We start from the raw sequence: 26,664 nt of genomic DNA, 5'->3' as shown, positions 1-26,664 counted from the left end.
AACATCTTTTAAAATTTATTGCTGTTGAATATTATAGCAGTTTAATATAATGAGGTCTTCAATTACTGTGATTTGTTAGGTAAGTTTTGTCACAAACTATGAATGTCCAAAATATTTTGCTCAAAATAGCTGGAGGGACGTAGCTGTCGGGCAGGGTTTAGAAATCTAAACTATTTCAATAAGAAATAGAAATAAATAGAAAAAGAAATAAATGGAATTAATAAATACAATTTCTGGATGGTACTAACTGCCAATTTGCATTTCCCACAACACACTCTGCTTATGAAAGGTGTACCGAAATAACTGTGGTGCTGTAGAAAACAGGGTAATGGTTTGAAGCCTTACTAGCTTTTCACTAAGGCACAGTAGCTTCTGGCCATGGCAGTCAGCTCTGGACACATTTCCATGTGGCACACAGATCATGATAGGTATTACAGCAGAAAACAAGTTCTTTTTGTAATAGCACAGGTGTGTCCCAAGGTCATGGTTGTATGCAAAACTTCAGTTTTGGGAGTGGAGAGGAAATGATCACAGGAAGGACAGGTCTTGATTTTCATAGCCATGTTCTTCTATCCCTCTTCTTGATTCCCAAATCTGACAGTGTCAAGAAGGCCAGTATGGCTGCAATACTGCAGCAGGAAATAAAGGGTAAAATGAAACCAACCTATATATGTAAAAGTGTTCTAAGACAATTATTAGAAAGCAGAGACTAACTCAGAAGCCAATGAGACATGAGGGCAATAAAGGGAAGGTGAGTTAGAGTGGGCCCTGTGTGTTACCAAAGACCAAGTAATAGTCACAGTTCTGAATTTTCATTTAATGCTAATTCATTGATAAACTGGATAATTAGTACCCAACATTTTTAGAATGTACATACTAACATTGAAATAAGGCAGTTATATGAATGTTTACCATAATCCTTTTTAAAAGCCTCAGTACATTTTTGAAAGATCAATACTGAACTTTTAAAAATCAAAGAAAAGTCAGCTTTTTTCCCCCACAAGATACATAAGAATCACTTGCTAGCATTTGTATTTTCAGTGCCTGGAATAAAATGGGCCAAATTTTCAAAGGCAGTTAATAACAGCTTATACAATGACTCGTTTCATTTAATCTAGCACCAAGTAAGAGAATTGAAGATATTGTCAGATTTCTCCTTCACCTCTCATATTGCCCCACTCTTCCTACCACTGTACATAAGCATGCATCCTGTTGCCCCTCTAAGGAATCAAATCATTTTCATTTTAAAATGGCTGCACAGATTACATTCACTGGCAGAGTTCTTCCTCATTAAGGAAGGATAGCAGTGAACATGAACAGGTGTGAACTTCTTTGATTAGGAATAAAGAACTCTTCTAAGCCAAATCAATGAGTTCCTTATTTCTTTTTAATATGTTGTGTAAATCCTTTTAATTTCTACACCTGTTTACTAATTATGATTGTTATTCATGTCAAGGGAGTTTCCCCCAGGCAAACCTGATCTATTTCCTAATGACAAAGTATTCTTACTTAACCTAATGCCATGAGTCTCCTTTCCTTCTTCCCTCCTTCCCTGTCTTCCTTCCTTCCTTCAATTTGCTACTCATCAAGGCACATCATACATTGGGATCAAAAAAGAAACTGGCAAGCAGGTCCTAAAGTGCACATTTTTCAACCTGAGTAACTTCTGAAAACATGAGAGTTTAATTACATATTCTGTTGGAAATTCAACTTTGGTGCTTTTACAAGAATTTACAATGTCAATTTCTAACAAGTCATATCCCTCAGTACACAGGATTTTCAAAAGAAAAGTGATAGGAAAATACATTTTGCTATGTGCTATTCGATACATTTTTATTGCAAACTGAAAATCTGGAGTAGAGTGAAAGTTGTGTTTTAAAACAACAAAATACAGGATATATGGCTATCGAAAGACTGCTAGTATAAAGTGTAAAAAAACCCAGAAACCTCAATAGTCAGGAGACCACGAGGGGGAGCTCTCATGCCTTGTGAAGATAGCATAGCCCAAAAGGAAGAAGGCAAGACTTCTGGCAAGGACTCAGCCAACGAAAAGCCACAGACTTGTTTACTACAGCCCTCCCAACTTCGTTTTCTCCTCTATAAAAGTACTGTCATTCCCATGCTGTGGGGAGGACTTGCACCTGGCTCACCATGGTTGAGACTCCAAATTGCAATTATCTGCTGATTCCGAATAAACCCATTTTGCTGGAGAAATATCTGGCAATCTGTTTGAGGTCAATAAAAGGCAGCAGTGAATCTGCATCCTGCAACTAATCTATAAATTTAGTTGCTTCCCACCCCCAGGAATTCCATAGACAGTGGCCCATAGTCTGTGTATCACAGTGCTAGAGGTCTCTTTTTTTTGCATCACTATCCACAAGCCTCTGATAAGATACTTTCCACAAGTGATATGGAAGTTTTTTCTTGTTCTACTTCTCCAGAAAAATAAGGAAACTTTATCCACCACTTCTTTTCTGAACAAAACTTAGACTACCAATTGCCCTTTCAGTTACACTCAACAATTTTCAAAGGTCTAGTTAGACATTTATAATGTTTTATAATTGTGCTAATTAAATTCTAATTTTATCTAGTTAGAAGGTAACTAGATAAAACACACTGAACATTTAAGAAGATGAATCTTCATAATTGACTCTTTTGGCACATCCTTAATTTCCAGGTTAAAAGCAGCAGAAATGAAACTAACATAATTTTCAAACAATTTATACAGGCCAGAGTCTTAGGACAAGGAACCTGTAAATGCACAAGACAAGGAGCTTCTGCTCATCTTCCTAGTTACATGCACATTTCCTCATGGAGTAACTGATGTTTCCTGGCTTCTTTGTGGAAGTTTTGTTTGTAGGAAAGCATATACATGTGGCCAGATCTTGTTGGTTTCTGTTCCAGAGAATGTTTCCAACACCCCTTTTTTCCTAAGGATAAAAAACAAGACAGGTCTGACAATAAAAAAAGAAGATCACAGGCCAGTATCACGAATGAACATAGATGCAAAAATCCTCAGCAAAATACTAACAAACCAAATTCAACAGTTAAGGATCATACACCACGATTAAGTGGCATTTGTCCCAGTCAGTGAGTCAGTTCAGTCACTCAGTCGTGTCCGACTCTTTGCAATGCCATGAATCACAGCACGCCAGGCCTCCCTATCCATCACCAACTCCCGGAGTTCACTCAGACTCACGTCCATCGAGTCAGTGATGCTATCCAGCCATCTCATCCTCTGTCGTCCCCTTCTCCTGCCCCCGATCCCTCCCAGCATCAGGGTCTTAAGGATGGTTCAATACATTCAAATCAATGTGACACACCACATTAACAAATTGAATAAAGATCATATGATCATCTCAAAAGATAGAGAATAGCTTTTGACAAAATTTGACATCCATTTTTTATAAAACTTTCAACAAAGTGGGTATAGAGGTAACATACCTCAGTGTAATAAAAGTAATATATGACAAACCTAAAGCCAATATAATAGTGAAAAGCTGAAGGCATTTCCTCTAAAATCAGAAACAAAGATTCCACTCTCAGCACTTTTGTTTTGGAATTCCTAGCCATAGCAATCAGAAGGGGGTGGGGAAGGACCCAAATAGGAAAGGAAGAACTAAAACTGTCACTTCAGCAGATGACATGATACTGTATATAGAAAAGCCTAAAGATGCCACCAAAAAACTATTAGAACTAATAAATGAATTTAGTAAAGCTGCAGGATACAAAATTATAGAAATCTGTTGCATTTTTATGCACTAATAACACACTATCAGAGAAAACAATCCCACTTACAACTGCATTTTAAAAAAAAATCTAATCAAGCAGGTAAAGAACCTATACTTGGAAAACTATAAGGCACTGATGAAAGAAACTGAAAAAGACATTAAAAAATGGAAAGATATATCCTGTTCATGGATTGGAACAATTAGTGTTGTTAAAATGACCATACTATGCAAGACAATCTACAGATTCAATGCAATTCCTAACAATATACCAACAGCATTTTCTTTTTTAATGTTTATTTTTGGCTGTGTTGGGTTTTCTTTGCTATGCTGGCTTTCTCTAGGTGCAGCAAGTGAGGGCTACTCGTGGTGCGAGGGCTCCTCATTGCAGTGGTTCTCCTGTTGCAGAGCACAGGCTCTAAGGCATATGGACTCAGTAGCTGCAGCTCACAGGCTCATTAGTTGTGGCAGGTGAGCTCAGCTGCCCCGTGTCATGTGGGATCTTCCTGGACCAGGGATCCAACCAGCATCCCTTGCATTGCAAACTGGATTCCTAACCACTGGACCACCAGGGAAGTGCCCAGTGGCATTTTTCATGGCACTAGAACAAAAATTCTAACATCTGGATACACAAAAGACCCCGGATGGCCAAAACAATTTTGAGAAACAACAGAGCTGGAGACATCATGCTCCCTGACTTCAGACTATACTACATAGCTACAGTAACCAAAATAGTAATGGCACTAGCACAAAACCAGATACACAGACCAGTGGAACCGAATAGGCAGCCCAGAAATAACCTGCAGTATGGTCAGGGTAATCTGTGACAAAGAAGGCAAGAATATACAAGGGAGAAAATGCAGCCTCTTCAATAAATGGTGTCTGAAAAACTGGACAGCTACACACAAAAGAATAAAACTAGATTACTTTCTCACACAATATAAAGTCAAGAAGGATCAAAGACCTAAATGTAAGATCTTAAGTCATAAAACTTCTAGAAGAAAACACAGGCAGTACACTCTTTGAAATCAGCCTTAATATATATATAACATGTATATACATTGTATATATATATATGATATATATTGTGTGTGTATGTGTATATTATATATATATATATGATCTGTCTCCTCAGGCAAGGGAAACAAAAGCAAAAATGAACAAATGGGACTACATCAAACTTAAAAGACTTTGTATAGCCAAGGAAGATCAACAAAATGAAAAGGCAGCCTACTGAATGGAAGAAGATATTTGCAAATGATATATCTGATGAGAGGTTAATATCCAAAATATACAAAACCCAACATCAAAAAAAATGAATAAACAACCTGATTTAAAAATGGGCAGAGGACCTTAACGTCTTTTTCCAAAGACATACAGATGGCAAACAGACACATGAAAAGATGTTCACCATCACTAGTCATCAAGGAAATACAAATCAAAACCAAAGTCAGATCAACTCACACCTATCAAAATGGCTTTTATCATAAAAATTTTTTAAAAATGGATAGGTTGAGTACTTCCCAATTTGGGTTCAATCCCTGAATAGAGAACTAAGATTCCACATGCCACTTGGCATAGCCAAAAATAAATAAATAATTTCTTTCTTTTTTTTTTTTTAAAGATAATAGTGTGGATTTAATGGTCTCAGTAAGTACAGATCTGTGTGATCAAGAATGAAAGGCGCTTGGCTGGGTGCTGGAAAACCTAGATTTTGGTTTCAGTTGTGCCCTCTGGCTAACAGAAATGGTCACTTAAGATGCATCTATCATTTTCTGATATGCTAAGTGCTTTACATATAATAATTTAATCCTATTTAAAGCTCAAGTTTCATTATTTTACTGATGAAACTGTGTTAGGGATGTAAAGTAATAACCTGAATCACCAAAATGGTAGTAGGCTTCAAAATGGGTCTTGTCAGACACTAGAACACCCTTGGCTTTCTTTTGTCTGCTTACCTCTTTGCAAGACAGCTTCCTAATACATGATGAGCCTTCCTTCTTTCACCTAGGTTTTTTTTCCTCTGTGCCCTCCTTCTGAATTTTAAAGGAAAGGGGAATTCTAGAATGTTGTTTTTATCATGTTTCCTACTGGGTTTGTCCATTCTTCCCAGGTAGATTTGTCTGGCTTTTTACCAGGCCAGCAATCAAAGTCTGTACTCACTAGTTCTTGAGGTTCGATGGTGAGAAGGATCAAAATCCAGGGGTTGTTTTTCAAAACGGAAAAATTCCTGCCAGAGATTGTGGCATTCCTATTATTTATCCTCCTCCTCCAACTACTCATATACACACTGGCTTTAAAGGCTGCAGAAGAGCAAGAACTCTGGTTTATCACTTTCTAAAAACAGGATCAGTCATACCTCTGCAAGTTTTTAAGATGTTTCACTGGGAACAAAAACATTCCTTTATGCATTCCTCATAAGATTTGCCACAGTTAAAGACGAACTTAAATAATTCCCACTGTTTCCTGGGTTAAGAAACATCTGCTAAGGCCCTCCTGCTTCTAAGTTCACAAGCATCTTATAAAGTTTTCAATAGAACAAGCTTCTTAACTGTTGTAAGCCTCTTGAAGAGCCACCTTAAAATCAAACCTATGTCACAAGTGGGTTAACAGGTTGCTTCCAAGGGAACAACTATACATACCTATTCAGTCCTAAGGCTGAACCTTGGACGAACATTTGTCACCTTCATTTCTATGTAATAAAATGGAACCGGCTTAAGCTATTGGTCCTCTAAAAAGAGCATTATGTTGCTTGTAAACAGAGACCTAGTTATACTATCAAATGTCCCACAGCTGAGAAGAGTTTTAAAAGCAACAATGTAATTGTCAGTATTTTAAAATAACAATGCTGATTCTCACTAAGGTTACTGCAAATACCATTTTAAACTATTGGTTAAGTTCAGTCCTAGATCTATATACAGGAGCTTAGAGGTTAAAGTTTCAATTAAGGGCAAGAAGTAGCAAAAGCCAGAAGCTCAGAAAGACTAGGGTATCTCCTGAGATAGGGACTCAGGACATACACTTCATCTCTACAGCCTTCCCCAACTTCCCCTCCCACATTTTACAGAACTAATGCTTACAGCCACTGTACTTCCACTGCATTCAGTCATGACTTCTGTTAATAGCCTCACAGTGTTGTTACCAGCTCAGCAACAATGTGCTCTCCCTTCTTCTGGTTACTTTTGAATGAATAACAACCCCCTTTTGGGAAACAACCTTTTCACTAAATTCAGTCCATGAGACTCAGACGGGATAGTCCCCACCTCCCAGCTTCAAGGATGGACATGATCAGAGCTAGCTAGTGACTTTTGAGACCAAAGAGACTCTCTTTTTCTGGGGTAGATGAACTGGAAGGAAGTGAGCTGGAATGCTGAGGGGCTCACACAGGTAGAGCCCACCTGAGATTGATGCCAACACAGGAAAACAAAGCTAAGAGTGACAGAGGCCTGATGACTCTGAACACCTGGACCCAAACCATCTACCTTTGGACTCTTCAGTTACATGACCAATAAATTTCCCTTTTGCTAAAGCTTGTGTGAATTGGGTTCCTGATTGATATAAGCACCTATCACACTGTATGATAAATACTGTTTACCCAGCACTTTGCCTCACAAAGAAAGCTGAGTTTCTTTGGGGCTTGGCAAAGACTGGGTCTAGTTATCTGTGTGGATCACTGGCCTAGCAGTATCCACAGGGTAAACAATATTCATCAATACTGAGTGATTCAACAGTGCCAGGACTGTTTTTAAGTCTTTGTATGGATTCTCTCATTTAATTCCCTTAACAACCCTATAAAGAAGGTACTACATAATAATTGCTCTGATTTTACAAATGAAGAATTCATGGCACAGATATTCAAACACATTGCCCAGGGCCACACAGCTGGTAATCTGCAGGAGCCAGGCTCATTATATAATCACAAAATTATACTAACAGTGAAGAAAGTGAATTGCCAAATTCCTTGTAATTTCATCCTCCAGAAATAACTCTTAAAATAATTTGGAGACTGCTACTTCAGAATTCACTGTGTAATTACACAATTACAACAATAGTAATAGCTAATAATCTAATAGCAAATAATAATAGTAATAGCTAATAATAGCTAATATAGCACTATAATAAGTATAGTGCTTAATGTGTGTCAGACACAATTCTAAGAATTACACATGTTAACTCCACCTTTCAACCCTCCAGTCTCAATCCCATTTTGCATGGAAAAAAACAGAGGTTAAGCAAGAAGTTAAGGCCAAGTTAATAAATGGTGAGCTGGGATTTGAGCTTAGGCACTCTGGCTCCAGAGTCAGTGCTCTACCACAGCACTGTCCTGTCTTAATGCTGAGTCATTATTCAGTAAGTGAGTGAATACAGGAAAGTGAATGTAATCAACCCTCTGTTAGGAGAGGGGAAAGCTGAATAAAGAAACAGAATTGTTTCTTGGCCCGAGCCAAACATTAATTCACTAGAGTTCCTGTATTCATGGTGGGATATGAATTCCCTGAGGAGTCAACAAACCTATGTAAAAATGAAAACTTTTAAACACTATTTGCCAAATAAATGATCTGAGGATTAGCTGCCCTTTAAGAAGCTTTTGTGCTATAGTGTCCTCTACTGTCACAGGGAGTGGGCACCGTTAGGTTTGCCTTCCTGGCATTCATGCCAGCCCTCCCTCCACCAGACAGCAGAGTTTGGGTGAGACTGACCCACTGCCTGCTCTGGGTGTGGACCAATCAGTATAATCTCTCCCATCCCAGTGACTGGCTGGGACTAGCCAGTCCCAGCACTGGCTAGCACTTCTGTTCACTGGGGAAAAGGTGGGCCCTCACCCTTTCATAAATAGGATGCGGTGCCTGCCCCTAGCAACCGTCAGCAACTATGCAAGAAGTATAATGACAGAGCCAATACAAACCGGAGATGAGCAAAATTCTGATCAAACCTGGGGGCAGCTGAAGTCCAAACTACCTTCTGGATTTGTTTCACAAATAAATTTCCTTTTATTATTTAAACTAATTCAGGTTGGATTATCTGGTATTTTAGCATTTTGGCTGGAAAGCATGAAAGATCAGAAAATAGTAATTCATCATATAAGAGAAATTCTGAAAAGCGACCAACTCACCTGTAGTACTCCAGGACAGGCTCTGTTTGGGCTTCATAAGCTTTCAGTCTCTTGACAACTGTCTCTGGTCTATCATCCTCACGCTGAACAAGAGGCTCCCCAGTCAGATCATCAATTCCCTAAATGGGAGTTAGAAGGGCTGGCATCAAGTATCATAGTTTTGAAGGATATTTTTATAGGTAATTAACTGATTTGTAAACAAACATCTATGTAAGCACCAAACACAAAAATGTGCTTTTTAAATAAATGGAATCAAATTCAAATCCAGGTCATTGCAACACAGAGCCATGAGACCCCAGGAATTTTCCACGGTGGCAATCACCTTCTCTTTACAGAAAAAGGGTCTTTAAGCAGCCTCTAAATAATTTGGTATTATATATTACATGTATATTATATGTATTATATTATGAAAAAAAGTGAAAGTGTTAGTTGCTCAGTTGTGTCCAGCTCTTTGCAACTGTAGACTTCCAGGCTCCTCTGTCCATGGAATTCTCCAGGCAAGAATGCTGGAGTGGATAGCCATTCCCTTCTCCAGGGGATCTTCCTGACGCAAGGATCAAACCCAGGTCTCCTGCATTGCAGGCAGATTCTTTACCATCTGAACCACCAGGGAAGCCTGTGATATTACACATATACGAAAAGGATTCAGCTACAGATTGAGAATCTGAACTGTAAACCCTAAATAACCCAAGGTGTCATTAATCCCTACTGCCCCAATTCTTAACACACCACCTGGCAGAGTAGAAAATCAACACATGCTTTTGGAGGAACAACAAACCCCTGTTGCCTCTAGGGATGTCTTTACCACCAAGTTGACTGGACTAAACCAGCAGAGTACAAAAGTAATCTGAGAGCATGCCCTCTGGAGTTCTGGTCATCCAGGAGTATCAACGTAATCTTTGAGGGCAACTGAGGGCAACTGTCTCCAGATGACAGAAGTCATCTGTCATCTGGAGAAAGCTGGCTACGCAGAAGGCAGAGTCAGTTCTACCCCAACTACTCACCATGGTTTTGGGAGGGTTGAACTCGATGTTGTAGACACGGCCGCTGCCTGGATGGATCCAGCGAGCAGTAAGGCGTTGCTTGATGACCTCAAAGGGCACGTTCAGGTTAATCACTGTGTCTATCTGATAGGCTCTATCCAGGGCTTCTGCCTGCGGAAGTGTCCTTGGAAAGCCTTTACAAATTAAGTTAAAAATGAACAAAGAAAGGAAGGACCGAGGGGAGAGGGGAGAAGGAAGAAAATTAATGTTGAGCAACTTGAACAAAAGCTGTAACACCAGGAAGGCTGATGACACTTGTAGGGCAACCCTGATTGTTAATATTTTATATGTTACCTTGTCCAGACCACAGGTTGCTCAAATATTTGGTCAAACAATATTTTGGATATGTCTTTGAGGGTGTCTTTGTGGGGGTGGGGGAGATTTACATTTAAATCAGTTGACCGAGTAAAGCAGACTATTATCCCTAATGTGGGTGGGCCCTATCTAATCCACTGAGGGCTTGGACAGAACAAAGGGCTGGCCCTCTCCAGAAGATAAGGGGGAATTCCTCCTACCTGACTGCCTTGGAGTGGGATATGGCTTTTTCCTGCCTTTGGACTCAAACTCAAACATCGGGTCTTCCTAGGTTTCACCAGCCTTCAGACTCGAACTACACCATCACACTACCAGCTCTCCTGGGTCCCCAGCTTCCTAACCCACATTGAATATCTTGAGACTTGTCCGCCTCATAACTGCATGAGCAAATTCCTTGTAATAAAGACCTCCCTCTAAAAACTAAAAATCAACCTATCCTCAAGGACCCCACGGCACCCCTGGCTGGGGAGAGTTTACATCTTACTGTAAGTTACCCTCTGTCCTTCCTTCCTCCTCCTGGGATCCTCCCTCATCCTAAATATTCTCAAAAAGGGGAGCAGGAACAAAAGTCATATCTGAAGAAGCTTAGAAATAATGCAGTGCACTTCCCTCTTTGCATTTAAAAAAAGAAGCAGGACAGAGAAGAAGACTGGCCCCCGAATCCCCAGGGTCAGGAGTGGCAGCACACGGTTCTCCCGCCCACCATCTGTTTCTGTAGCATATGCAATGCTCACTCTCCAGTCTGCATGCATCCTTTAGGGCAGCTGAAATATTCTCAATGCTCCACCTACCATCCAACAGCCAGTTATATTGGGTGAGATTTTTCAGCTCATGAAGGACCAACCGAGTCATGACATCGTCTGGGATGAGCTTCCCTTGGTCAATGAAAGTCTTGGCTAAAACACCAATTTCTACATTAGAGGCAGGAAAAAAAGGCAAGTCAGCAAGTGCTTTTATTCTATCCCATTCTAAGCCTCTAGGAAACTGGCTGCCTAAAGAAACCCCCTAGATAACACACTCATTTGAAAATGTGCATCATCAACTTTTGTGATAACAAGAGATTGTGAAATAATCAATGCCTATTTCAAAATTTCCATCATATAAAAATAGATAAATGTAAAAATAATGAAAAGATATAAAGCAATATGTTAGTAGTAGTCATCTCTGTGATAGAATTATGTGATTTAACATATTTGTACTTTTTTTGTAATTTTTCTAAATTTTCTATCAGAAAAGCATATACACTAAAATTATTTTCTTTTTAATAAGAAATTGAAATAGTCATTATTTTTAAGTGGCTCAGCTTAAGTACCTGAGATCTTGTTACTGTAGACATTTTTCTAATCCTCTAAAGTAGATGCTGTTGTCACAATTCAGTTTTTGACCAGATCAACACTGTGATTGTTACATTTTTATAAATAAAATACACTGAAAAGCATTTATGAACACTTTAAAATATTACCTACAATTATATGTTATTCTTGTGCAACGGTATTTTAATTTTCTCATCATCTGTTAGCAAATTATTTACGCCCATATAGAATTTGTAATGCCACTGTAATAATCTGTGCACTTACAATTTTGTGTTTGTTCACTTAAACATCATTTTGTAGATACTTTTCAGTGATTTTATACAGTCATTCAGTCATCTTTGGAAAATATATCTATATTTGATAAAAATACACTCTATCATGGCAGTATATACTGTTGGACATTTAAAATTTTAAATTAGTCTTGATTTTTCCCTACCACTTCTGCTTTTAAAGATCTTAACATTCCTTTTCCTTTTTCTTTTTTTTTGGGGGGGGGGGTGGGTTTATGAGTTATTTCTGATGGATAAATTCTCAGGAATCAGAAATTAAAGAGTCAATGCTTATGACTGTTTTCGTAATTCTTGTTATGAACTGACATACTGACTTCAGAAAAGATCCTAAATTGTCAAATTCATGAAACTTCAGATTTCTAACTAAGCACATTAACTACACGGAAATTGGCTGCCATTTAACAGGTGCACTGCTTGGATTTACAAACAACATCTGGAACTGGGCCTGAGAGCACCCTGGACTCACTAAAACACCCTACTGGAAAGGTCCACAAACTTAATATGTGTGCACCACAATGAGACATCACTTCACATTCACCAGGATGGCTGTAATCAGAAAGATCTAACGAGTGTTGCCAAGAATGTTGAGAAATTGAAACCCTCATACATTGCTGGTGTGCAACATCTCTGTTGTCAGGCTTTTGACCACCGCGCTGGGGGACATAAAGCTCAAACTCACCAAGAGTACTGAGGAAAACCACAGTTCTCCAGGGCTGAGTCCCTAACACTGATGTAGGCAATTTAGAAAACAGTCTGGCAGTTTTTCAAGAGTTTAAACAGAGATACCATATGACGCAGCAATTCAACTCTTAGGTATATTTTCTCAAAAGAAATAAAAACATTAGCTCACAGAAAAACTTATATATGAATGTCCATAGCAACATTATTCACAATAGCCAAAAATTGGAAACAACCCAAATGTTCATCAAGTGACAAGTGGGTAAATAAAATGTGGAATATCCATACAAAATTCTATTATTTAGCCATAAAACAAAGTACTGATACATGTTACACAGTATATAAAATGTTAAAACATGTTAAGTGGAAGAAGCCACACACAAAAGAGCACATCTTACATCAGTCCATTTATATGAAATGTTCAGAGTAGGCAAGTCTAGAGAGAGAGAAGAAAAATCAGTGGTTGTCCAGGGCTGGCAATATTGGGGGAAAATGGAAAGTGACTGCTAATGGGAACAAGGTAGCTTTTAGGGGGTGATAAAAAATGTTTTAAAATTGACTGTGGTGATGGTTGCACAATTCTGAATGTAATTAAAAAAAAAAAAACACTGATTCAGAAATATAGACCAATGGAACAAGATAGAAAGCCCAGAAATAAACCCATGCACCTATGCGTACTTTATTTTTGACAAATGAGGCAAGAATGGGGCAAAGACAGCCTCTTCAATAAATGGTGCTGGAAAAACTGGACAGCCACATGTAAAAGAATGAAATTAGAACACTTCCTAGCACCATACACAAAGATAAACTGAAAATGGATTAAAGACCTAAATGTAAGACCAGAAACTATAAAACTCTTAGAGAAAAACACAGGCAGAACATTCAATCACATAAATCAAGCAAGATCCTGTATGACTCACCTCCTAGAAAAACAGAAATAAAAACAAAAGTAAACAAGTGGGACCTGATTAAACTTAAAAGCTTTTGCACAGCAAAGGAAACTGTAAGTAATGCGAAAAGACAACCCTCAGAATGGGAGAAAATAATAGCAAATTACTACAACTAAGGATTAATTTCCAAAATATACAAGCAGCTCATACAACTCAATGCCAGAAAAATAAACAACCCAATCAAAAAGTGGAAAAAAGACTTAAACAGACATTTCTCCATAGAATACAGATGGCTAACAAACACATGAAAAGATGCTCAACATTGCTCATTATCAGAGAAATGCAAATCAAAACTACAATGAGATATTACCTCACACCGGTCAGAATGGCCGTCATCAAAAAGTCTACAAACAATAAATGCTGGAGAGAGTGTGGAGAAAAGGGAACGCTCTTGCACTGTTGGTGGGAATGTAAATTGATACAACCACTATGGAAGACAGTATGGAGATTCCTTAAAAAACTAGGAATAAAACCACCCTATGACCCAGTAATCCCACTCCTAGGCATATACCCTGAGGAAACCAAAATTGAAAAAGACACATGTATCCCATTGTTCATTGCAGCACTATTTACAATAGCTAGAACATGGAAGCAATTTAGATGTCCATCATCGACAGATGATTGGATAAAGAAGCTGTGGTACATGTACACAGTGGAATATTACTCAGCCATAAAAAGGAATGCATTGAGTCAGTTCTGATGAGGTGGATGAACCTAGAACCTATTATACAGAGTGAGGTGAGTCAGGAAGAGAAAGATAAATATTGTATTCTAACACATATATATGGAATCTTGAAGAATGGTACTGAAGAACTTATTTATAAGGCAGCAATGGAGAAACAGACAGAGAGAATAGACTTATAGACATGGGGAGAGGGGAGGAGAGGGTGAGATGTATGGAAAGAGTAACGTGGAAACTTACATTACCATATGTAAAATAGATAGCTAATGGGAATTTGCTGTATGGCTCAGGAAACTCAAACAGGGGCTCTGTATCAACCTAGAGAGGTGGAATGGGGAGGAAGATGGGAGGGAGGTTCAAAAGGGAGAGGACATATGTATACCTATGGCTGATTCATGTTGAGGTTTGACAGAAAACAACAAAATTCTGTAAAGCAATTATCCTTCAACAAAAAAAACAATAAAAAAAAAATACTGATTCATAACTTAAGAGTTAATTTTATGGTATGTGAATTATATCTTTAAAAAGATTTTTTTAAAAAAAGAAAGTAAAGACAAAAAATACCTGGTAAGCAAAACAAGAGGGAAAAAAAGCCACTCATATAACCTATATAACTCAGCACTACTTAGATAATTATCATCAAAACTGTTAACATTAAAACCTACAGACACTTTGTTTTGTGAACAGATAGTTCCATGCATAGTCTAACAATCTTTTTCACTATTACTAACAACTTTCTATAACTTGAAACACTTAAAATAGTTTTTAAAATCTGAAGTCTATAATGCTTTCATTTAAAAGAATAAAAATGATTCAACTCTCTATATCAAGATATAAGCAGTTTGTTTATTACATTTCAGGTTTTCATCCCCTGTTAAAAGTATGCAAGGACTCTTGTCCAGCATATTCTTTGGACAGTCAGTAAATTTTTATTCCCTTGATTGCCTATAATTTAATGCTGTATCTAAATAGACTCATTAAAAAGACTATTTCTTTTTTTATTCCAAAAATTAACAAATATGTGAGCTTCCACACCTACAAAACCCAAAAGGTAGTTTAAAAGTAAATCATTTAAAACAAGCTAATTTTCTATAAAGTTGTATACAAAAATAGAAAAGGAAGGTTATATGAAAATAGGAAGGGTTAAAACCAGCTTTTGATTTTTAAGGATAATAATGAGAAATTCTAAAACACAGAAACATTAATCTGAGAGATGATATTTGTATTATACAAAAAAAATTGTTAATTCTATGTCTCCTTTTAACATCTGGTCATTCTTACAACACTCCTCAAGCCAATCACACCTCATATCTGAATGATCTAGAAACAACTTACGTTTGAGCATTTATGAGGTACAAAAGAGGGCCTGACCAACTGTAAATACAGTTCTCTTTTACATATGCCAAGAGGAGCTAGAGAATTAATCTAGTTTCTGAAAAAAACTGCTTTTAGCTTTTTTATGATGTATATACATCTTTACTTTAAAAACATGTTGGAACAAAACAAAACTACAAGAGGGAATGCATCAAATGATGGCTTTACACCCAATCAAGGGTTTAGAAAAAATGACTTTCTCAAATAATAAAGACTCTGAGTCAACCTAGTGGTTACCTCTGGCAGGGTGGGAAGATGTGATGGGTTGGCACATGTGGTGACCCTAAAGGTACTGGTTCTCTGCCTGATGGTGGGCAATATCCATGGGTAATATCCATGCAAGTATCAGTACTTCTTTTTATGGCTAAATAATAGAATTTTGCATGGATATTCCACATTTTGGTGTTCATTTTATTCTTCTAACCATCATAGAAATCATAATACTTTCATGCATGGGATACCTCACAAGAATAATACTGAAAATCGAAACATCCCTTGACAGTTGTTCTCCCTCCAACCATCACTCAGGCTGAAACCTTTTCAGTGAAGCACTTAAAAGAAACTCCCATTCCAGGTCTGTATTTCTCCCTGCTTCAGGACAGAATCTCAACTCAAGGCCCAAGTAGGTCTGGCCTCATCTCTCTCCTCTACTGACCTCCCCACCATCCCCACACAACCCTCAAACCATGGCCCCAACAAGGAGTTGCACATACTTTATGTCCCCCGAGCCTTTGCATAAGCCTCTTTCTCCTCTCTGTTACCTGATAAGCTCTTGCTCATCTTTCAAGACACATCTTAAAAGGTTAAGAGGTCCCTTAACCTCTGAGGCAATCAGAAGTTCCTGCTCTGGACTTCCCTAATGTCACAGACTTATCTCTGTTGGAGCACTTATCACACTGTTGAAATTACCTGTTCACATGTTGGTATGAACAGAAGTGTGCCCCTTAAAATCTGTATGTTGAAGCCCTGCCCCTCAATGTGGCTGTATTTAGAAATGGAGCCTTTAAGTAGGTAATCAAGGCTAAATGAGGTCATAAAGGGGGACTTTAATCCAGTATGACTGGTGTCCTTACACGAAGAGGAAGAGACATCAAGAATGTACACAACAGAGGAAAGCCCACATGAGGATCCAGTGAGGAGGCCATGTGTATGCCAGCAAGAGAGGCCACACCAGAAAACCAACCCTGCTGGCACTTTGATCTTGAACTTCTGGCTTCCAGAACTATGAGAAAATAAACTTCTATTGTTTAAGCTACCTGGTCTGTGCTATTCTATATGGCAGCCCAAGCAGACTAATGGCCACCTGCCTGCCCATGTTCTGACTTGAGCACCTCCAGTGAAATATATTTGTCTCTGTTGTTGTCAGTACCCAGCTTGACAAACCCATAGACGAATGACTGGATAGATGAAGAGAGGAGCTGCCTGGATTATCCTGGATTCCAGCCATGGAATTTTAAAAAGGCCTACCTTACTTTGTTAGAAAAAAAGAAATGGAGCAATCCTCATGGAAAGCAATATTGTTAAAGGTAGAAAACTGCATGTACAGTTTATTGTGATTTGTGTAAAAAAGAAAAAAAAAAAAGGAAGAGATAAACAATGGATTGCATGTGCATGAAATAGCTCTGGAAGAATCTTTTCACTAAATGTCCTTTTATATTTTTTAGAGTTCAAAACCAAGTAAATGTATTGCCTATTACAAATAAAAAATTTTGCCATTACAAAAATAATTTGCTCTACCATCAATACCATTCTGATGAGGCACATCTTTGCTGTCTGGGTGTACAAACTAGAAGTTTTGTTAGATATACAGAAACTTGGGAGCTGACAAATGCTTTGAGGATTACCTACTGAGTTCAGTTTTCCCAATTTACAAATGAGAACAAATGAGATTCAAAAGGGGTTCATTTAGTCCAGGATTATGTTTTTGAGAAGCACCAAGCTGCAGTGCGGTTTCTCAAACTTTGGACAATCACAGGGCAACAGTACAATTTCTGCCATAGCAGATCTATCATTTACCATGTAATTTCTTTAAAATGACTGTTTTTTTAGGAATAAAACTGCCATATGACCCAGGAATCCCACTACTGAGAATATACCCTGGGCTTCCCTGGTGGCTCAGAGGTTAAAGCATCTGCCTGCAATGCGGGAGACTCGGCTTTGATCTCTGGGTTGGGAAGATCCCCTGGAGAAGAAAATGGCAACCCACGCCAATATTCTTGCCTGGAGAATCCCATGGAGGGAGAAGCCTGGTAGGCTACAGTCCACAGAGTTGCAAAGAGTTGGACACGACTGAGCTAATACCCTAAGAACACCATAATTCAAAAAGACATATGTACCCAAATGTTCACTACAGCACTATTTACAATGGCTGGGACATGAAAGCAACCTACATGTCCACTGACAGATGAATGGATAAAGAAGATGTGGGGCATATAAACAATGGAATATTACTTAGCCATAAAAAGGAATACATTTGAGTCAGTTCTAGTGAGGTGAATGAACCTAGAGCCTGTTACACAGAATGATGTAAGTCAGAAAGAGAAAAACAAATATCATACATTAACACACACATATATATGGAATCTAGAAAAATAGTACTTTTGAACCTACTCAAAGGGCAGGAATAGAGACACAACCATAGAGAATTTGGACACAGTGGGAAGAAGATGGTAGGACAAATTGAGATAGTAGTGTTGAAATATATACATTACCATATGTAAAACAGATAGCCAGTGGAAATTTGCTATATTATACAGGCTCTTGTAGCTCAGCTGGTAAAGAATCCGCCTGCAATGCAGGAGACCCGTGTTTGATTCCTGGGTCGGGAAGATCCACTTCCCAAGAAGGAAATGGCAACCCACTCCAGTATTCTTGCCTGGAGAATCCCATGGACAGAGAGGAGCCTGGTGGGCTACAGTCCATGAGGTCACAAGAGTCGAACACAACTTAGCAACTAAACCACCACCACAGGGTGCTCAACATAGTACTGTGTGACAGTCTGGAGGGATGAGATGGAGTCGGGGGTGGGAGGGAGTTTCAAGAGGGAGGGGACATATGTATCGTTATGGCTGATTCAGATTGTTTTTTAGAAGAAGCCAACACAACACTGTAAAACAATTATCCTCCAATTAAAAATAACTTTAAAAAAACAATGGGAAAAGAGATTTTTTTAGAAGATTCTTTTAATTTAATAAGCTATGTTGTTCAAGAAATTAAAGGGTTGTGTGCTAGTTATCATTTTTTCAAATAAAAGTTGAAATAAAATTTTTTATTGATTTTATTAACTTGAATTTTATTTTTATTTTAGAGAAAATTTTTTGTCTACCTAAAATTATCTCATGAATCTCAATTTGGGAAATACTGCATAATGGAAAGAGTAATTTAACTGGCATACAAGAGACCTGGGTGTTCACACTTGTTTACCAGTGACTGCTTTTTATTATTGAGCAAGGTCTTTAACCTCTCATGAACTCTGCTTCCTCATCTCTAAACGAGAAGGCGAGACTGAAGACAAAGGGGCAGACACTGAAGTTTTCTGACTCCAGGGTTCAGTGGTGTCTACAGTTACTCAAGGTTTGCTTCTGTCAACAGGCTGCCTTTTATTTCCAGGGTCTTTATCACATCTGCTGGGATGACTTTAAACTTTAGCTATAAAATACAGACATGGATTAATCATTGTGAAATGGTGGTTGGAAGGTAAATTGGCACCATCCTCCCTTAGCAGTATTTGATGATACAGTATTTATAGAAATTCCACAGTATGGAATTTATTTGAAGGAAGTAAGTGGAGATGCTGCCAAATATTCATGTACCAGCATAACCATAACAATATTAATTACAGCAAAGAATGGTTAACCACATAAGGGTATAATAATAGGAAAACGTTTCAATTAATAATTGTGCAATCTTGATGAAATTAAATATCATTTTAAATACTACTTAGTGATGTGTGAACATAATCACAATAAGTGTAAAAGAAGGTATCCAAGCAATCATTTTGACTATAATAATTTTTCAAACACATGTAAATACAATAGAGAAAAAAAGAGAAAAAACAGAATAGAAGAAAAAGCACCAAGGAGTTAATTATAGTTGTGTCTGGATGGTAGAATTATAAAGGACTTTAATTTTCTTTATACTCTCATGTTTTTCTTGCTTTATAATAAATATGTTTTTCTTAGCATCAAAAAAACATTAAACAGTATTTTTTATATAAAAGGTTATACCTCTCCTTTGTTGCTGACCCTGTGTGAAATATCCAATCTGTTCACAAATATTTATTGAGGATGTATTCTTAGACCTGAGATACAGATCATCTGTAATAACAATCTCATGACACCTCCCTCAACTCCATCTTCTGCTTTTTTTGTTAAAAGAACTGCCTGTAGAGACTCCAGAAAGAGCAGGTGTCTGAGGCAGACTGAACATCTTTCCCAGAGATCCTCTCCTGCCTCCCTCTAGTCTCTCTTTTCACGTTGTGGAGTCAGAAAGAGGATGATGAGGCTTGTCAAAGGATGTTATAGATAAACAAAGAGGTTTGTTTCTTAATTTTAAAAGTTCAGTTAATTTTCTTTAAGTTTAATTTTTTTAAGTTTTCTGTTTTCACAAGTTAACATATCTTTAACTCCACTGAAGGTGGTCTCTAACCATGCAGTTACGCCTCACTACTGAGTTATTTTTCAGAGATTCGCTTTCGGATCCCTTACTCCTCTCCAGTTTGGATAATCTTACCCCAACGGGTTACCTAACGACATCAATGCACAGCATCAAGAACACTTAGCAAGTGAGCCAAACAGTTTAATCTTCTGAAGCTTAATTAACTACAAAATACTTTATGATTTTTTTTTTTTTTGAAGATCAATGTTAGAAGAGACAAATAAAGCTAGTAATTCACCAGATTAGGTGATGAACCACAGAACTCCAAGAAACAAAAAACAGTGGGGTGATTCTTCTTTTCATTTAAATGTCAAGTGTTTTCAAACAAAGGGAAACTCATCTGAAAATAACCTACATGACCCATCAGTAGGGAATTAGTTAAACAAATCATAGCAGATCCAGCAAATAGGCACCTACACAAATAATAAATAATGAAATGGATTTCTGGGTTTTCAGATGGAAAGATATCCCAGATATAAGGTGAAAACACACTGGTGCAGAACACATTTTAGTAGGATTATATATTGCATAAAACAAAGGATACAGAGATACATGCTTGAACATAAATACAGATTCCTAAAACACATGACACGGCTCCCCTCTGAAGAATGAGACCGAGGTAGGGAATGAGAGGACTTTCCTTTTAATATTATGTACTTCCATCCAAAATTGTTTCCAATTCTTTTTTAACTTGTGTAAAGGGATTAGTTGTACTTTCTAAAAGGAGCGTCAAAATGACTTTGTTTTGGAAAATAAAGGTCAACGCTTTTGAGAGAAAAAAAAAAACTCACCTTGCTGTTGACTTTTTGAAAACAGCTTTAAGATAGAATTTACATAAGATAAAGTCCACCCATTGTACAGTGTACAGTTTGTTGACTAGATTTTGTGCTGAGTTACAAGAATTTATTTGGAAGGAGAAACAAAACAATCTTTCAGATAACAAGGCACAAGAATAGCTTTCGTGTCTAAAGAGTTAAGCCAATTTTGCGACAGCAATGAGGATAAGCAATACTCGGTCATCAGAGTATGGGGGAAAGGTCAGAAGCAGAAAGTTCCATAGCGTTTAACAAACAAAAAGTAAAAAGAGAAAGAGCTAACAGTTCTCCAAGCGCAAAGGCACGAGGGAAATAAGCCATACACAGCTCGGTGGCTCCTTAGGAGCAGCTGCGACTGGGGCTGGACAAACTTCTCAAAGCCATGTGGTTTCCTCTCATCTTTGAACTTCGAACGTGTCCTAACTTTATAGTGCCTTCTCTCAGTAACCCTCCTGAAGCTGTGCATTGACGTCAGAGGTTTCGGGGAGCAGTCGCTCAGCAGCCCGAAGGACTCCTCACTGGGCGGCAATTGAGAGAGGCTGCGCCCGCACCCCTGAACCTGCATTCGCCGGACCGACTTCCCGCGCCCCGGCCCCTCCGCCCGCAGAGCCCCACCCGGTGACAGCACGCGGCCACCCCTCACGTCCGGGCTCCCAACCTGTGCCCCGAAGCATATTATCTCTGAGCAGGTCCCCGCTGGAGAGGTGCTTCAGCTCGAAGTGTTTGGTGATGCGCGAGGACACGGTGCCTTTGCCAGAGCCCGGCGCCCCCATGATCGCTGCGCGCAGTAGCCGCGCAGACGCCCCCATAGCTGCAGAAAGAGGCTGGGCCCGCGCGGACAGTGGAGCTTCCTTCGGCCTGACTCGGCTCTTAACTGCGCGCTCACTCACTTCGCCGCCCGTGCCGGCCGGCTGGCTGGGCGGTGAGCAGGGGGCGGCCTAGTCGCCCAGGCGTTCCCGGAAGTGAGGAGACAGCCACTGGGCAACCGCGCCCGCGCCCCGCCGCTGCAGCGCCCGCCCCCCGCGACCCGCGCACCCCGGCTCCTGGCCCCACCCCGCCCCGCCCCCTCCGCGCAAGCTGCGCACCCTCGGCGACCCCTGCGAGCGCGACGACTTCCCCGCGCGATCTGCGGCCCTCCGCGCCTCGTCCCCATCCGCTCGCTCCCCTCGGTACAGCCTTTGTTTTTCTCCGCCTCCGGGGGCCCTCCTCGGTGACCCCCGAATGTCCGCCACTTCCCTCAGGCCCGCACCTCACACCTGTCAGGGCCCCGCCCTGTCCTGCCCAGTCCCAGCAGGAGAGACCTCGCCCGGTTCCTTGACACTTGGCCACTCCTGCCGCGCCCCCTACTGACCTCTGACCGCCGCTTGCGCCTCTGGACTACAGGATATCACCCTTCCCCCCAACCCTCCTTCACCCTTCACCGCTCACGCACTCCAGGACCTATCTTGCTCAGTCCCGGAGGATTGACCGCGCTAGCTCTCGCTTCCTCAAGACCCCGGCGCGCTCCTCTGCGCGTCCCCCACTTGCTGCCCCCTCACTCTTGCCCCTCGGTCCCCAGGGTTAACAGAGGTTCCCCCTCCCTCCTCCTAAACCCGCAGTCCCTTCCACTCCCTTCTCTGCTGCTGAGACTCTTCCTCCTCATTAGCTTTCTAAAGGCGGTTTTTGAGGTACGTTTATCTGAGTAGAGTCACTGTGGGTGGCAGTGAACCCAAAGGGCTCTGCTCATTTCACAGAAGAGGAATCCCAGTCGAAATTGAGCACAGGGTTCTAAGTCACAAGTCTGTGGAGGGCTGTCTCTTAATTCCCAGGATCACACTTTCAGATTCAAAAGTAACTGTTGCTTTTACTCGGCAGAGCCTGAAAATACTGACTCCTCCTCAGATTCTATTGTTTGCCTTCGGCCCGCCCAAGCATATTGTCTCACTTACTGATTCTGTAAATACTTACTCAGTTAAATTCCCACTCCTGCAGTTGAAAGTCTAGTGGAGGCAGATGAATGTGCAAGGTAATTTAAGATAAGTACTATGAACAAAATAGGGGGCTTCCCAGGTGGCTCAGATGGTAAAGAATCTTCCTGCAATGCGGGAGACCTGGGTTCTATCCCCAGGTGGGGAAGATTCCCCTGGAGAAGGAAATGGCAACCCACTCCAGTATTCTTGCCTGGGAAATCCCATGGACACAGGAGCCTGGCGGGCTACAGTCCATAGGGTCGCACAGAGTCGGACAGGACTGAGCAACTAAAACACAAACCTGAACAAAATAAAATAGAATGCGCGGAGGAAGGCTGTTTTATATCTAGTGGTCAGTTAAGCTTTAAAGAAATGGCATTTGTTTGCTCTTGAGTACTGAATGGGAAGGTGGAGGGAGAGGGACAAAGTCAAGGAGAAAAGGCCCTAAAATGGCATGTTTTTCATGTTCCAGGAATAGAAACACAAGACAAAAAGACCTATTTCCTCTGTAAAATGGGCATGGAAGATTAGTTTGGAGTTGTTCAAATTATGGGTATAAAGTAAAATGCCAGCCACAGGGTAAGTGTTCAGTATTACATTAGAGTCATCGATTATTATTAACAATTTTTGTAGAAGGCACTGTGCTAAGGCAGAGAGAAGGTTTTGTGAAAATAAACAGTGCCATCCTTCACAGAAGTTGCCAAATGAGTGGCCCCAAACTGCTTTCAATTTAAAAGATAGAAATTATGTCAGAGAGAGATGGTAAGAGAAAGCTTGCTCCCCAGTGAATCTGAGCTGGGAGAATGGGTGGGGGAATTCAATATGTAGACAGCTCTGTACGTGGAAAGAAATTTAGTAGCTCATTCATATTTCTTACTAAGAAAGCAAGAATAAAAATAATTAAATATTCAGCTCATGTAGTTAGAAAAAAACATCAAAATAATCCATTGAAAGGGTTATATGAAGAATGCAAGTAAAAGGATCAGAAAACTTAAGAACAGAACTAACAAATTAAAAAGTTTGGACAAGTACAAGTTACAGAACACTGGAGAACTAGGTGCATAGAGACTCCTTCTGATCTCCAAAGCTGGGAACATTTGAGGGTTTAGAATGCAAAAGAGACCTCAAAGAAAATCCTGGGGTTATTTGGCTTAGAAAGAAAACAAACAAAATAGCTGAGAAACTGTCCTATCAGTGGGGAGGGAAAGCTGAATGTTGTGTTCACATCACCAGGACCCACAAAACACCAACTAACTGCAGCTTTGCAAAAGTTTGTTGATTATGAATGAGGAATGATAAGTAACTGTCAAACTGAGAAATCTCCTGGCATCTGGGCTTAGCACAGTCATTTGTCCATGGGCACGCACATTTGTATGGGTTGGTTCTTCTCCCTTGAACTTGCCCCAGTAGTAAAAACACTGAGCTCAAATAATACATTAAGACACCAAGAAAGTCAAAAAGAGATTTAAGAAGTGCTTGTATGTCAGGGCTTGCTCTCTAGGATTCTTGAAAAGGCCAGATCTGAAGAAGTTTGAGTGAAGGTTATCCACATAAGCCCAGCAATCTGAGTGGGTTCAGCCATTCCAGCTGAGCTCCTAGTTGTAGCCACAGGATTGAACCTGTGGATAGGTGGATTAGAGAGTGGAAGAAGAATTTCTCCCTGAGTACTAGAAAAATAGAACTGTCATTAACTGAGATTGGAAAGACTATAGGAGAAACAGGTTTGAGGAAAATCTTAATGCTGTTTTGGGTAAGTGAATTTGGAGATGCCTTTGGGACATCTACAGAAATTGATAAGGTAGCAGTTAGATGTACAAATTTTGGGTGCATAATAGAGGTCCAGGCTGGAGGTATAAAACCGGGGAGTTGTTGATACATTTAAATCCATGAGCCAATACAAAGTCACTTAGGGGATGGGTTTAGATGAGAGGAGAAGAGGTTTGAAATCTGAGTTTTAGGGTTCTCCAGCATTTAGGGGATGAAGAGGAAACACTGAAGGAGCCCGAGGGGAACGGCGAGTTAATTAGGAAGAAAACAGGTGTGTGTGGTATCTTGGAAGTTGATGGAATGTGTTTCAAGAAGGAGTGACAGCCATAAAAAAGAACAAAATTGAATCATTTGTAGAAGCATGGGTGGACCTAGAGACTGCCATACAGAGTGAAGTAAATCAGAAAGAGAAAAACAAATACTCCTTTAAGGCATATATTAAGGTATATATGTGGTATCTGAAAAATTTGGTATAGACAATCTTATTTACAAAGCAGAAATAGAGACACAGATACAGAGAACAACAGTATGGATACCAAGAGGGAAAGAGAGGAATGAGATGAAATGGGAGATTGGAATTGACATGTAAATTATGTATAAAATAGATAACTAATGAGAACCTACTGTATAGCACAGGGATCTACTTAATGGTCTGTAGTGACCTAAATGGGAAGGAAATCCAAAAAAGAGGGGATATATATATGTATGCTGCTGCTGCTGCTGCTGCTAAGTCGCTTCAGTTGTGTCCGACTCTGTGCAACCCCATAGACGGCAGCCCACCAGGCTCCGCCGTCCCTGGGATTTTCCAGGCAAGAACACTGGAGTGGGTTGCCATTTCCTTCTCCAATGCATGAAAGTGAAAAGTGAAAGTTATACACAGAGCTGATTCACTTTGCTGTACAGTAGAAAATAACACAATATTGTAAAGCAACTATAAAAAGTATTTTTTTAAAAAAGGAGGGAGAGATTAAATGAGCCAGACTCTGTTGATAGAACTAAGAACCAACTGAAATTATTTCTAACTGTAAAAAAAAAAAAGATTATTTTTCATTTGCAATGCATCGGTAAAAATAGCAAAGGGTAGTGTTGCCCAAAATCCCATAGCTAATCAACGACTGAATTAGTAATTTCAAAAAATGCTGGATTGGAGAAGGAAATGGCAACCCACTCCAGTGTTCCTGCCTGTAGAATCCCAGGGACAGGGGAGCCTGGTGGGCTGCCATCTATGGGGTCTCACAGAGTCGGACACGACTGAAGTGACTTAGCAGCAGCAGCACCACTGCATTTTGGACTCTTTTGTTGACTATGATAGCTACTCCATTTCTTTAAAGGGATTCTTGCCCACAGTAGTAAATATAATGGTCATCTGAATTAAATTCACCCATTCTGGTCCGTTTTAGGTCACTGATTCCTAGAAAGTTGATGTTCACTCTTTGCCATCTCCTGTTTGACCACTTCCAATTTACCTTGATTCATGGACCTAACATTCCAGGTTCCTACACAATACTGTTACTTACAGCTTCGGACTTTACTTCCACCACCAGAGACATCCATAACTGGGCGTTGATTTTTCTTTGGCTTAGCCTCTTCACACCTTTGGGAGCTATTTCTCTGCTTTCCTCCAGTAACACACTGGGCATCTACCAACCTGGGGAGTTCATCTTTCAGTGTCATATCTTTTTGCCTTTTCATAGTGTTGATGCTAGCAAAGTAATGCTCAAAATTCTCCAAGCTAGGCTTAAACAGTACATGAACCAAGAACTTCCAGACATTCAAGCTGAATTTAGAAAGGGCAGAGGAACCAGAGATTCCTCCTGCCACTTAAGAGAGATAAAAATGTCTGACACTTGCAGCCTATTTCCTCCATTTGGAGACCCCTGGCCTTCCTGCCTGTTACCCTCTCACTGCCTCAGTATTTTCTTAATGGAATAAAATAATAAATTTTGGGGGAAAAATTCTGGATGAAATAGAAAAAATGCTTTCTCTGAGAG

At 39.8% G+C, this 26,664-nt stretch overlaps 1 protein-coding gene across 6 annotated transcripts; it reads right to left on the bottom strand.

Annotated features, from left to right (window-relative positions):
• AK3 (adenylate kinase 3) lies at nt 1–22,341 on the bottom strand. Of its 6 annotated transcripts, none has more exon segments than NM_174237.2 (5): nt 1–2,930; nt 8,842–8,960; nt 9,846–10,018; nt 10,991–11,110; nt 21,616–21,904. In NM_174237.2, coding segments are annotated over 5 exon segments (684 nt in total). In that variant the 5' UTR covers nt 21,767–21,904; the 3' UTR covers nt 1–2,809.
• Nucleotides 22,342–26,664: the final 4,323 nt, after the last annotated feature.

Source organism: Bos taurus, chromosome 8 (assembly GCF_002263795.3).
Source record: "Bos taurus isolate L1 Dominette 01449 registration number 42190680 breed Hereford chromosome 8, ARS-UCD2.0, whole genome shotgun sequence".
In the NCBI taxonomy this organism is placed as follows: Eukaryota; Metazoa; Chordata; class Mammalia; order Artiodactyla; family Bovidae; genus Bos; species Bos taurus.
Note: the sequence above shows the minus strand (reverse complement) of the source record. Positions and strands in the feature narration are given on the sequence as shown.